Source organism: Myxine glutinosa, chromosome 10, assembly GCF_964187855.1.
Source record: "Myxine glutinosa chromosome 10, kmMyxGlut1.1, whole genome shotgun sequence".
Taxonomy (NCBI): Eukaryota; Metazoa; Chordata; class Myxini; order Myxiniformes; family Myxinidae; genus Myxine; species Myxine glutinosa.
The window spans coordinates 135,584,887-135,598,743 of NC_136270.1; the positions used below are offsets into that span (position 1 = coordinate 135,584,887).

General features: G+C 45.3%; 1 protein-coding gene across 7 annotated transcripts in view; it reads left to right on the top strand.

The window, feature by feature from the left end:
- Window positions 1-13,857, top strand: part of MTBP (MDM2 binding protein) — a 101,358-nt gene that overhangs the window by 53,788 nt on the left and 33,713 nt on the right. For all 7 annotated transcript variants that reach the window (XM_078786155.1, XM_078786158.1, XM_078786157.1 and 4 more), the window contains 5 exons: window positions 1,082-1,199; window positions 8,092-8,265; window positions 8,384-8,497; window positions 13,382-13,540; window positions 13,659-13,737. In XM_078786155.1, coding sequence (XP_078642281.1) covers window positions 1,082-1,199; window positions 8,092-8,265; window positions 8,384-8,497; window positions 13,382-13,540; window positions 13,659-13,737 — 644 coding nt within the window. The remainder of the gene's footprint in view (window positions 1-1,081; window positions 1,200-8,091; window positions 8,266-8,383; window positions 8,498-13,381; window positions 13,541-13,658; window positions 13,738-13,857) is intronic.

Consider the following 13,857-nt stretch of genomic DNA (forward strand, 5'->3'; position numbering starts at 1 on the left):
ACCCGAGGGTGTGATCTCTCAGTTGCCTGTCGGGCGCCTTTGGATTTCCCAGTCGCCTTCGGGCGCCTTTGTACAGCTTCGGCTGTGTGACTGTTCTTGCCATCCGCACGGGATTCTGGTTTCGATTGGACCTCGTTCTATCGATCGCTGGAGCGAATTAACTGTGGCTTGAAGCCGGGAATAAGAGACATTGGGGATGTTCTGGTTTCACTCACTTGGAGCACAGTGAGTTATATATTATAACACTGATGGTACCATCATAGAACATTGATTGTACTTTAACTTTTGATTCATATTATTGTTGTATGGTTATTCTTGTGTGATCTTAATACAATATTTGTTTGTGAGTAACAATTGGTGTGGCTTCACCATTGATCTTTGACATACAGAATAACACATTTTTCTGCCGTGACTCCTCTCGGGGCTCGGAGGTACACCGTGACAAGGGGGTCGGTGAGGAGCACGTAACAGAAATATCCATTGATTTTGGTATTCTATAGGTATGCCGACATTTCTGGCCTGGTTGTTTTTGAGAGGCCTTTGTGTATATCCATGGATTTTGGTATTCTATAGGTATGCCGACATTTCTGGCCTGGTTGTTTGTGAGAGGCCTTTGTGTATATCCATTGATTTTGGTTGCTAAAACCCATCGCTCACCTTGTACGTCGACACGGATCGATCCAAGACTTCACGGAGGCTCGTATTCCACTTTACTCCCTTGAAACTGTGCCAGGATTTGTTCCCAATTTCTATGTGCAGGCTCTATTGTTTCACTTGAACAGAAATCTTTGTAAAACCAGATGTCCTGGATGCGGAAAAAAGATGAGCAATGCCCCAAGGTGTTCATGTTGTTTTGAGAACCATTGGTCTGACAATGCCCCAAGTGTTTTCTTTCCAAGAGAATATAGGAATTTTTTCAAAATGTTGGACGAGCGCCAGGCTGCTCAAGGTGACTTTGTGTGTCACATTTAGCCCGTGGGTCACACTTTGGGTACCTTGCTCTGGAGTGTGAGCTCTCCGCACCCCTACCCCAAACTCACCTACATCTCATTCTTTCATTGTTTGTCATGACTCCGTCTAGGTTGGTGTGATTCTATACCTTGGCTGTACCATCACGATCGTGCCAGCACCACCTCCAATCCAACTGAGCTACCTCAAGTGGAAGGCGTTTATGGGAACAAAAGTGAACCAACCAGCAGGTGTGTTCCTCTGTTTGTTGTATGTAATAATTGCTTTTCACCAACCAGCAGGTGTGTTCCTCTGTTTGTTGTATGTAATAATTCAATTTCACCAACCAGCACGTGTCACTGTTTGTTGTATGTAATAGTTGAATTTCACCAACCAGCAGGTGTGTCACTCTGCTGTTGTATGTAATATTGTAATAGTTGAATTACATCATACAGCAGGTGGTATAGACCACCTTACACCCCAATTTTTTACATGCCAGGAACAAACTTTGATACAACACGGGTGATTAAGGTTGTGGTCAAGTTTCATCAGAATTGCAATTGCAAAGTTTCCATAGGTGGGCATCGTTACTCAAAAAAGTAACTTCGTTACCCGTTACTCCGTTACTCAAAAAAGTAACTTCGTTATCCGTTACTCCGTTACAAAAAGTAACGGAAGTTACCGTTACTCCGTTACTCCGCTACTTTTATTAAATAAAGTCAAAGAAACGCCGGAAAGCGTATTTTTTTTATTATACAAAGGGAAGAAATAAAAAAGCGCTTGAAAAGGTTAAAAACGGAGCTTATCGGTGACGATGTTCACTCCTTGACGTCCTGCTCCAACTGGTTTGTGAAAGACTTGGGCCAAAAGCTTTCCATGGAGGAACCCAAAAGAAGGATGGCAATAATATTGGGGTCATTAAAGTAGTAGTAGTAGTAGTAGTAGTAGTTGTAGTTGTCGTATAGTAGTAGTAGTTGTAGTATAGTAGTTGTAGTAGTAGTAGTAGTAGAAGTAGTAGTAGTTGTTGGTTTTGTTGTTGCTGTTTGTTTTGTTTGTTTTTGGTTTTGTTTGTTTTTGTTTGTTTGTTTTTGTTTGTTTGTTTATTTTATGAATGCTCACTAAAAGTAGCAGAGCACCTTGTGACTTTTACACATTCAACATTATATTCCTGTCAGAATTCATTAATTTCCTTTCTTATGCAGTGTCCCCTGCAGGTTAGATCAATAATTTGTAATTTGTTCAATGTGCCGGCGATAGCTTGCCTACTGTTTGTGAAGGACCCTGTGTGATTCATGTCCACCAAGTAACAGATGTAACAGATTCACGTAACAGATGGGACGCCCAGTTTAACGTCCATCCGAGGTTCCACACACACATTGAGTCATTGATGCCTCGTCCTGCCTGTTAGACACCAGGATGACAGTTTGTAGCTGGTTCGGGATTCCAACCCAGGCTTAAAACGTCTATCCGGTAGTAGTGCTTGCAATATGTGCAGTTCCATCATCATTCAATGTAATTCTCGTCCCAGTTTAATTCATTCATAACTACAGCCGATTATTTTTCTGTCCCATAAATTCTTGAGTTCTGTAAAATAAATTTGCGCAAGACTCACGACTTGATGAATCTGATACATGACGGGTCGTCTTCAAGATAGATTGCACAATGGAGGCCGAAAATAATAAATCAGAATTTATAACGAAGGAATCCAATTCCTACAAACGAGAAAGCATCTGAAAATGCAAAGCCCGTCCGCCACCGTTTGTATTCGTCTTTGTCGTCTTCTTCCATATGCCCAAAATAATGAAAACCGTTTTTAAAAAAATACAAACTGAAAATTGATGATTTTATGCAGCCTTGACCTTTGAACTTTAGATCTTAAAAAAAACAATCAGCTTCTAGCTTTTGATTGGTGAACTAATTCAGTGACCCAATTAGCAAATTCTGTATATTTCAGGTCAATCGGGTGAAAATTGGTGATTTCGGCATGTTGTAGGTGGCGGTTGCCCTGTAATTAAAGCATAGATGTATCCATTGAATTAAGTGTGACTTGCGCGATTGCGCACAGTAGTTCATTTAAGTACAAAGAAACGTTTAAAAAGCAAGTACACGAAATATAATGTTTTTAACGTTATTTACCTTGAGGAACATGAGACGCTCCAAGCTGGCATCGGAGAGGGTGGCTCTCTTTGCCCTGATGACGTCCTTGCCCATGGAGAAGAGGCGCTCCACGGAGGAGGCGCTCCACATCGGGGAGGGTGGCTCTCTTTGCCCTGATGACGTCCTTGCCCATGGGGAGGAGGCGCTCCACATCGGAGAGGGTGGCTCTCTTTGCCCTGATGACGTCCTTGCCCATGGAGAAGAGGCGCTCCACGGAGGAGGCGCTCCACATCGGGGAGGGTGGCTCTCTTTGCCCTGATGACGTCCTTGCCCATGGGGAGGAGGCGCTCCACATCGGAGCGGGTGGCTCTCTTTGCCCTGATGACGTCCTTGCCCATGGACAAGAGGCGCTCCACGGAGGAGGCGCTCCACATCGGAGCGGGTGGCTCTCTTTGCCCTGATGACGTCCTTGCCCATGGAGAAGAGGCGCTCCACGGAGGAGGCGCTCCACATCGGGGAGGGTGGCTCTCTTTGCCCTGATGACGTCCTTGCCCATGGAGAAGAGGCGCTCCACGGAGGAGGCGCTCCACATCGGAGAGGGTGGCTCTCTTTGCCCTGATGACGTCCTTGCCCATGGACAAGAGGCGCTCCACGGAGGCGCTGGAAGGGACGGCCGTGTTGTATTTGGCGAAGACGCGCGTCAGGACTGGCTCCTTGCGGAAGGCCATGTCCATCAGCTTGTCATCCTTCAAGACAAGTTAAGTTGGACCATAGAGAAACGATGCTGCTGCTGCTAATAAGTAAGAACACTGCAGAACTGAAGTTCTGAACACGGAACGGAAATGGAAGTCGGCTATCGCCGCAGCTCGGCTTCATTTGTATCGGCGCACGCTATTGGTTGTTGGCTATTCAAGTGGCCAAAAAGTAGCGAACTAACGGAGTAACGGAGCAAAAAGTAGCGGAGTAGCGGACCAAAAATTAACTTCCGTTACTTGGTCCGTTACAGTAACAAAAAAGTTACGGGTCCGTTACTCCGTTACTCAAAAAAGTAACTTCGTTAGTAATGGAGTAGCGGACCGGTGCCCACCTATGGTAGTTTCTGAGCAGAAAGCAAATACCTATTTTTTGGGGGGGGGGGGGGGGAGGCAGCTCCCCCCTGTAATTCACCAAAGGGGCAGATTTTTTTTAATGCCGTGAACAAACTTTGGTACAACACGGGTGATGAAGGTTATGGTGAAGTTTCATTGAAATAGTGTGTGTAGTTTCAGAGGAAAAAGCAAATTCTTATTTTGTGGGGTCAAACCTGGATCCTGACTTATCTCTCCGACTCTCTGGGAAAATCCTCTCTTTCTCTTTCCTGATGACTCCAATCTCTGCTGCTCCATTCCTCATCCCCCAGATCAGCAGTCTGCAGCCTCCTCACTCTCTGCAGACCTGGACAAAATCACAGACTGGTCAAACAAGTGGAACATGTCTTTCAATCCTGACAAATCTCACACTCGTACGATGTCTCTCCGAAAAGACCGACTGGACAACCCTCCCATCCACTTTCTGAACAATCCTCTCCAAGAAGTTCTGTCACTCAACCTTTTGTGTCTCACTATCTGCCATGATCTTTCCTGGGAAAACTACATTTCCAAGCTGGCCTTCTCAGCCAGTCGCTGACTGGGCATCCTCCGTCGTGCAAAGTCCTTCCTTGGCACACCTGAGCTCCTCACCACATACAAGGCTTTCATCAGTAGTTCAATGGAATACTGCTCTCCCCTCTGGGCTGGTGCTCCTGCCTCACACCTAGCTCGGCTTCACGCTGTAAAAACCAAAGCTTTCAGGATCATTGGAATCTCCCGCGATGAAGCTAACTCCGAGGGCCTTTCACTCACTCACTGCAGGCAGGTAGGTGGTCTTTCTGTCTTCTACCGACTCCTCTCCGGCCTAGCTCCCGCAGCTCTGTCTGTGCTCTGTCCCCCAAATATTCCACAGGACACGCAAGATCTGCCAGCAACCCTCTTCTGGTTAAACTTCCAAAATCTAGGCTCTCTGCTCACTTTCACTCTTTCATTTCGCTTTTCTTCCACCTCTGGAACAAACTCCCTTACTCTCTTCAATCTCACTCCTTCCTCCAGGTCTTCAAAAACAGCTGTTCACCACCATGTCTTATCTCCTCCCTCCCCCCCCCCACCATCCAAAACCTTGATCTTTTCTACCCCCGTTAATTCACCCCACATCCACTTTTTTGAAATACCAACCTTTTTCCTGGAAGTCCGAGCAGTGTCCATGTTTTTTTTATACCTCTCTGACCCCCCGCCCCCCCTTCCCATGCCCACTCCCCCCAAGCCCTTTCCCTCCCACAGATCTCCCAATGTCCCTGTTCTCTATTGTTGTACTTGTGTGCTTCCCTCTCTCTCCCCATCTTGTCTCTGGCTCCCTTTATCATATGTTTTATGTATCAGTTTGTTTTTATGTGATTAATGTTAGCTCTTACACGAGCCTCGATCTTGTGAACAAAAAAAAAACCTGGATCCACTTTGACCCCCGGTCAACCCCCTTACACCCCAATTTTTTTTTTTAATGCCGCGAACAAACTTTAGTCACAACACAACAAATATCATCTGTGCCAAATTTGGTTGCAATCCCATCAGTGGTTTCAGAAAAGAAGTTTCAAGTGTTTACGGACGGATGACGTGCCATCGCATAAGCTTCCCTGAACTTCGTTCCAGGTGAGCTAAAAATTGGTGACCAGGTGACCAATGTTTGCTAAAACTATTCTAATCTTAAAAAAATCCAGGTGACCAATGTTTGCTCAAGGCATTAGAAAAATTAAGGTTTGAGGAGGTATACAGGATGGGAGAGGGGGGGGGGGGGGGGGCGTGTAGGCCTCCTCCCCCAAAAGTAGGTTTATTATTTTTTGTTTGTTTAAAAAAATAAAGGTTTATGATTATGTTCGTATCATTCTACATGCTGCGCTGTCTTCTAGCAACCATTGAAATTGGTTTAAAATACCTTTAGTCAGTGCAGTATACTGTTGATTCTACCAGGTCCATATGTTTATACCTCTCCCACCCCCCCCCCCCTTCACATGCCTCCCCCCCTTCACATGCCTCCCCCCTTCACATGCCTCCCCCCCAAAGCCCTCTCCCTCCCACAGATCTCTCGATGTCTCCATGTCTCTCGGTCCCTGCTCTCAAATGTTGTTTGTGTCCTTCCCCCTCTCTCCCCATCTTGTCTACCGCTCCCGATGTTATTTGTTTTATGTGTCTGTTTGTCTTTCTGTGTGATTAATTTTCGCTCTTTCACGAGCCTCGATCTTGTATACAAAAAAAACAAACAAAAACAAAAACAAAAGTGAGCACCAGGGGTATTGCCTCTGTTTTTTTTCTTTCTCCTATCATATCAAGGCTTGGGTACAAGCAAAGTCATGGGGGATGAAAAGATGATGAACTGACAATGGAGCCACATTTAGACATGATGATTGAGGGAATGAAAAAACGTGAAAGGAGTAGAGAGAGAAGGGAAGGAAACAGTAATCTGTTAGTAAGGGGGATTGGGGTTAGGTAGATTGTGGGTTGGGTTGGGATAGTGGTCCACCTTCTGCTTGAAGCAATGGAGGGAAGAGTGGCATAGCACAACCTCTGGAAGGTGCGTTCAAAAATGCCAAAAAAAAAAGGAGAATTAGAGTAGAGGTGTGCGGTAAACCTGTATTTTGGGAGTTGAACCAGGATGGGGTTACTGGAAGAATGCGTTCATCCTGGAGGAGCTGGGGAGGGTTGGAGGACTGAGAGCAGACAGAGCCAGCCTGGAAAAGCAGCGGTTAAGAACAGAGCTTGATTCCAAACTGAAGAGCAAATTAATGTCTTGTACACAGCCGTCATAATGGGTTAGAGACATTATTTTCGATACAAAGTCAAGGCTCAAGGAAGAGCTAGAACCCTGAATTGACCAGGAAGCAACAGAACAAAAGCAATAGGAGAGAAAGGGGGTGAAAACCAACAGCAGGGTTGAAGGACAAAATATAGGAGACTTGGACAACTAAGGGATGTGTGGAGGAATGAGGGGAAGAGGAGGACACATGGTGTGGACAATATGGATACAGAAGCAAACTCTTGGGAAAGGAAAACTTGAAATGTGGAAAGAGGTGGGCTTAGGGGTCGTGGGTGTTGGGGGAGGTGGGGAGGGAGATGCTGGTAGAAGAGATAATGGTTTTGGATGGGGGACAATCTGAGATGGTGGTGAATCGCTGTCTTGAAAACCTGGTGGGAAGAATGAGATTTAAGAGTATGTGGAAGTTTGTTCCACAGGTCGGAGAAAAGAGGAACAAATGAGGTGAGGTCTGCACTGATCCTGTATTTTGCTAGTTTCATGAGAAGAGAATTCATGGTGGACATCCTGTGCCCTGCAGAACCCTGCGGGGAGAGGAAGGGATGACAAAGCACAGAAAGAGCAGATTGTGCAAGACCAGAAAGGAGGTGGTAGAAAACAGATCATTGGAATAGTTGGAATGTGTGGCCCATGACCATAAAGCAAATCATGAGAACCATTGATCATTGGAATCTCCAGGGATTAAGATGAGTCTATGGGCTTATCATTTTCACATTGCAGACAAGTCTGTGGCCTCTCTCTCTACCACCTCCTTTCTGGGTTTTGAAAAAATTAATTGGCATTGAGACGCGAGTGGAATTGAGTTTCCATTCCTCATTTTGTCACCCGTACTTTCAGAGTATTTGCTGAAGTGTTTGAACACAATTTTCCACCACAGTCCTGCGCTTTCCTTTTATTCCTTCCTCTTTGCCTGTCATACTTTGCTTGCTTGATTAATTTCATTCCATGCAATGAGGTCTTTCATGAGCCTCAGCCAGTTGGATTATATCTGTGCCAAACCTGCTTTTTGGCCCCATTATGATTGGTAATCCAGGGCTCAGATGAGATTCCTGACCTATCCTCGGAGAAAGATCTCTTCTCGTGATCCAATGACGACTCTTTGTATCGACTTGTGCTGTATATCGTGATTGCGATTTTTCTGATTTTGTGGTTTGGTGTCATTATTTGCAGCTCCCAACACCTTTGTGAAAGGAAGATCAAAGGGCTTGTTTTTCTGTTTGCGTGCGGATGAACATCATGGCTGCCTTGCCACCCTGCTTTATTCGGCCAATCACATCAATGGCACTGCCCCAGCAGCCATTTTTGATGCACTCTACGAAGTACCCAAAGAACCAGCTTCTGCAGGTGGATTTTGCCATTCTTTATTTTCTCCACAAACTTTGCCTATTGAGGCAGTGCTTCTGGACGAATTGCACAACAGTACAAATACGATTAATTTATGTTATTTATGCCATTTCTCTAGATTTTCAGACTTCCTCCTTTCTCAGTAAGCTGTGCAGCTTCCATATTGATGACTTGATAACTGCAGAGAAGCGTCTTGGCTTTTGGCAGAGCAAAACTTTGCACAGATGGACCAGTAAGTGCTGGACCCTTGTTTTCTCAAACACAATTATTGAATAAATAAGTAAATAATACCCACAATGTTCTAACATGAACACAATTTTCTTGCATTATCATGTATTATCACTTGTATGATTACTCCGACAAAATAGTACAGAAGTATTGATTGCACTTACCTTTGGGCTGTTTAGTTTGGGTTTCCATTCCCACCCAGACTATCAACTGTCCGATTGGTGCTTCTCAGGCAGGGCTTTGCATCACAAAGTGCCCCCTCCCTCAGACAGTAAGCTGGGTGCCGTCTCGTTAGTGGGTGGCCATTAAAGATGACATGATGTTTTTCACGAAGAGTCGATGAGTTATCACCTGTATTCTGAACAAATTTCAAAGTTCTGCCATGTATCAGGAAATAGCAAGATGACAAAGGGTGAAAGGTTATTGTACAGCTGATGTAGTCAAAGGCAACGTGCATTCACACAGTTATCCGTTAGGAAAAATGATAATCTCGGCTCTAACCTGAACAGTGTCGCGCCGGTTCTGTATGACTTGGCGTTCGACCTTTGTTGTAAACTTTATATTTATTTTATTTTTAAGATCGAGGATCATGGAAGAGCATAGTAATGGAGGGTATGTACTGACTGCAAGCCAGCATCGGGATAGTTAGACAGAATGGGCAAAGGAATGAACAAACAGGAAAAGAAGAGACATTGAGGATAGTGGGGGTGGGTGTGGGGGTATCATGAGATGGTGATGCACGGCCTGCATGAAGCCAAGGAGGGAGTGGAATTGCACTACTTCTGGAAAGACCGTTGCACATATGGTAGAAGCTAGGAACAAAAGACCCGTGGCTTAAAAAGATTATTATCACTGTTTGACATAGATACCTGGAAAGGGGGAATCTATAGTTAGACTGTGGTAAGTGTAGTATGGTCCGTGTGTTTGAGGAGGTTAAATTGCCATGTAACAGGGACCTGGCAGAGTAAGTCGTTTGTTAACAACTGGCGATTAAAATCTTTCCCAGGAATGAATAGCCGAGCAGGCTTTCACTCCGAGGCACTGATCAAATGCGGACTTAATATGCGCGGGGGAAGAAAGGGAAGGGGAAGGATGAAGGGTCTTACCTGTGGTCCGCCGGCAGTTCCCAAACCTGCAAAAAATAACTCACACGAAAACGGATCTAAAAATGTACAAAAATAACATAAGGATTTATTTAATGGAATGCTGGTACAAAGAAGATGCGCGATAACTATATGCCCAAACGGGACGTCCCCACAACAGACTTGAAACGCAGACAAAGGATAAAATCAACTGGAAAATAAGGTGTGTGCACGCTTAGCTCTGATCACTGGTGGGATCTCGTCAGGGGCGTTGGCGACGTTGCGCGTGCGTTGGCGCGAAACAGGCCTCACTAGGCCTCGATGAAGGCCTCCCGCGTGAGTTCAAACGGGCCGCTTGCAGCTCGCTTCTCCAGCCGTGCCTGGCTTCGTCCACCCGTTCGCAGTTCCCGGGCTGCAGCTCTCCCTGTTGTCTCTGCAAGTCTCCCGGTGGCGCCTCCGAAAACGGTCGGTCCGATCGCTGGTTCAGGGCGAGAATGACAAATACCGACTGCCGCGATCCAGACCAGTGGCTGAGAGCAGAGCGAAGCGAAGAGAGAGAGCGGAGCGAAGACCAGAGAGGGCGAAGCGAAGAAGAGAAGAAGATGACCGTTCTCTATCGCATCCAGTAACGAGCAGGCACAAGAGAGAGAGTGCCGGTCCGACGTTCTTATTATGTCCCGGCTCTGACGTCCTCGGTGCTTCTCCAATCAGCGAGTTGCCTCTTACTCCTGCCTTCCTGTTGGTCAAGAGCCCGAGCCAATCACGGCTCCTCGGGGCATGTCCTCGGCCTGTCCGAGCTTTGTGTCCCTGGTAAGTCGGGGTTGTCAGCCCTTGTGCTTGATGCCTGACTTCCGGTTGGTTTTATTATTTGGGCGATTCCTGCTCTACGTGTCTAATGCTGTGCCATAAGAGACAAAGGATAAATCACCGAGGGTAAGACAAACGGGGAACAAGAAAAAGAGCAGAGATTGCAAACCCTCGCCAGGATGTGTTTTCAGTGGTTTTTTAGGCTTTTGTGTTAAAACAAATATGGCGGCTAAACCACGTGACCAATGACGTCATCATTATTTTTTTTCTAAGCTAATTTATTCCTAGATTATGCTCAAGAAATTTCATCTTGATCTGATGAAGTTTTGTACTCATCGAATTATGACATCATAATGGAGGCACCTATGACATCATCATTAGCATATTTTATTCCCCATGGAGAGTTCTTCACAATGAGCCATGTCTCAATTTTTTCTATTCAGCACTTTCGGAGAAAAAGAGGTGCAAAGTTTTTCGTTTTTTCCAAGATGGCGGCCGAACCACATGACCTATGACGTCATAATTATCATTAAAACATTCTACAGGTGGAGTTGCACCTATGGTGAAAATCTACTGTCGATCGGACCAACGGTTGCAGAGAAAATCATATTTATTCTGTGCGGACAAACAAACAAACAAACAAACAAATGGACTCAAATGCAATACCCTCTCCTCTGGCGAGGGTAATAAACATAATCCTTAAGCTAGTTAACATGCCACGCTCCCTCGTGATGGGGACAGATATATACAACTTTATCCGACATCCGGGCTACACAAGTACTTATTATGTCAAGGTTTCTCCACGACAATCGGAGCATGCTGCCTATACAAAACTACCTGGTCCAAATTAATCACTACCCCACAAACATAACAATATATATATATATATATATGTGTATGTATATGTATTCGTTGCCAAGAATATTGGCACCCTTGCACTTTTGTCAAACAATGCACCATTACTTCCAGGAAATTGTTGAAATTAAAAAATATTTTGGTATCCACAAATGTATTTCTTTGGTTTGCAGTGGAACAAAATTAAAAAAGCTGAAAAAATCACTAAATCTTAGCTTATTCCACACAGAAATCCTAAAATGGCCCGGACAATATAATTGGCACCTTTTAGAAGTTGTTAGAAATAATTAGATTTCAAGCAGGTGATTCTCCTTTACTTTGGAATTGAACTCACCTGTGGTGGTGGTGGCGAAAGCACCACGATCAACTGCCAAACAGATTCAAGCTGACCTTCAGACACCAGGTACGACAGTTTCAACTCACAACATCCGTCACCCACTCAATGAAAGGGGGGTCTATGGTAGGAGACCCAGGAGGACCCCACTTCTGACAGAGAGAGAGAGACGTAAGAAAGCCTGACTGCAGTTTTCCAAAACACACCTGAACAAGCCAAAATCCTTCTGCGAGAATGTCCTTTGGACAGATGAGACCAAATTAGAGCTTGCAGCAGGACAATGATCCCAAACACAGTTCAAAAAGCACCCAGGAATGGTTCAAGACAAAACGCTGGACTGTTCTGAAGTGGCCAGCAATGAGTCCAGATCTAAATCCCATTGAACACCTGTGGGGAGATAGGAAAACAGCAGTTGGGAGAAGGCACCCTTCAAATATGGGAGAACTGGACCAGTTTGTACAAGACGAGTGGGCCAAACTTCCAGTAGAGAGGTGTCGGAAGTTCATTCATAGCTATAGGAAGCGCTTAACTGCAGTTATTTTGTCCAAAGGCCGTGCTTCCAAATATTAAGTCTAGGGTGTCAATAATTTTGTGCAAGGGTGCCAATGTTTTTAATGAACACCGCACGGCGACACGGATGACCAAACAAGCTTTAACACTCCGAGGCGTTAAATCCAATGATGACGGTATTCTTTACACGCGAGGGAAAGGAGGATGACAAACTTACCTGGACGGCTTCCACCCGACGTCTTTGCACCTGGATATAAATCAATCGACTCAAACCGACACAGAATTAAAATGTGCAAATAAACAGGTTTAATGAAAATAAATTCCACCAAACCAGAAAATGCATGATCAGACAAATATCCTCAATGGGACGTCCCCTTACAGACCCGAATACAGACAAAGGGAAATATAAAAGAACGAAAATAAATGCGTTATTTTGGTGGGCACTTCGCTCCGAGCTGCTCTTGAACCTCGTCAGGAATCGGGACTATTCCTGACGAGGCATCTTCCAACAACTTTGGTATCTCCCAACAACTTTGGCATCTCCCAACAACTGATGCGAGGAGGTGGTTCCTCCAGGTTTTTTTTATGTAGTCAAGGCTCTTTGGGTGGGGAGGAAGGGAGGGCTAGAACATCCGAAGGATGACACACAGAATGATGCCTCACCCTGCCTGTGAAACACCAGGATGGCAGTTTATAGCTGGGTTCAAGCCCAGACTTTCGACAGCTCAAAGGTGAGTGTGCATACCTCCAGAGTGAATGATTGAATGAATGATCGTTTTAAGGCCATTTTCCCCGCTAGAGCAGGGGTTAGCCTTGCGGGCCCCATGACAATCATGGTTCCCTGTTTGAGGCGATGTTTTTATGGCCGGATGCCCTTCCTGACGCCAACCCTTAGTCGCCTCTTACAATGCGCAGGGATACGGTGTACCTATTCTAAACCGGGGTACACACCGGGATCATTCATCCCAGCAAGCTGGTACTCAATTGGCCGACCTCGGAAGGATGACAGGCTGAGTCAACCCCCCTGGTGTTAATTTAGCGATCGACCGGGATTCGAACCCAGGATCCTAAGCTGGCACCCTAACCGCTAAGCCAACACCTCTAGAGTCTAGGTTATATATTGAGGGCCATTTATTGAAATGGATTAATGCAATTTTTCACTATATTTACCCGGCACCTTTACCGGATCCTTTACTTTAAAGTTTTATTTCTCATAAAAGACCGACAATGGAGCATGTCAAGTAATCTACAACAGGGAGCTCTCTTCTGCAATTGTCTTTAATTTGTTGGCCATTTTCAGAGAGTGATGTTGATGGAGCAGCCGTTGCTTCGTCATCACTATCTGCACTGCTGTCTGCTTCACGGGAAGAGGTTTTACTCAAAATCATGCAAACGCTGCCCTTCACCGACTCGTCGGTTGCTTTACCATCTAGTGAGCGGCCTACAAGCAGCCAACTTGGTACGCTGAGTAAAACGATGAACTGACACGTTGTAGCAAAGAACAGAGCTGACTCATGGGCATTGCCGTTTGAAGAAGCTTCACTTCATGCGTTTGAAAATGTTTCTTTTGCTTTCAGATTTTCATCCGGCCAACTGCCCAGAGTGGCAGGCCATAAAGAACCATGACGTCTTGGAGAGACTGAAGCGTAAGCTCAGGTGAGGATGTAGTCGTACATCTTGATGTTGAATCTGTGGCTCTTACGTTAGCTGATGTAACGGTTGCTTCTTTCTGATTCATTGATAAATTGGTCCCAGCATTGTTTCCATGTAATCAAA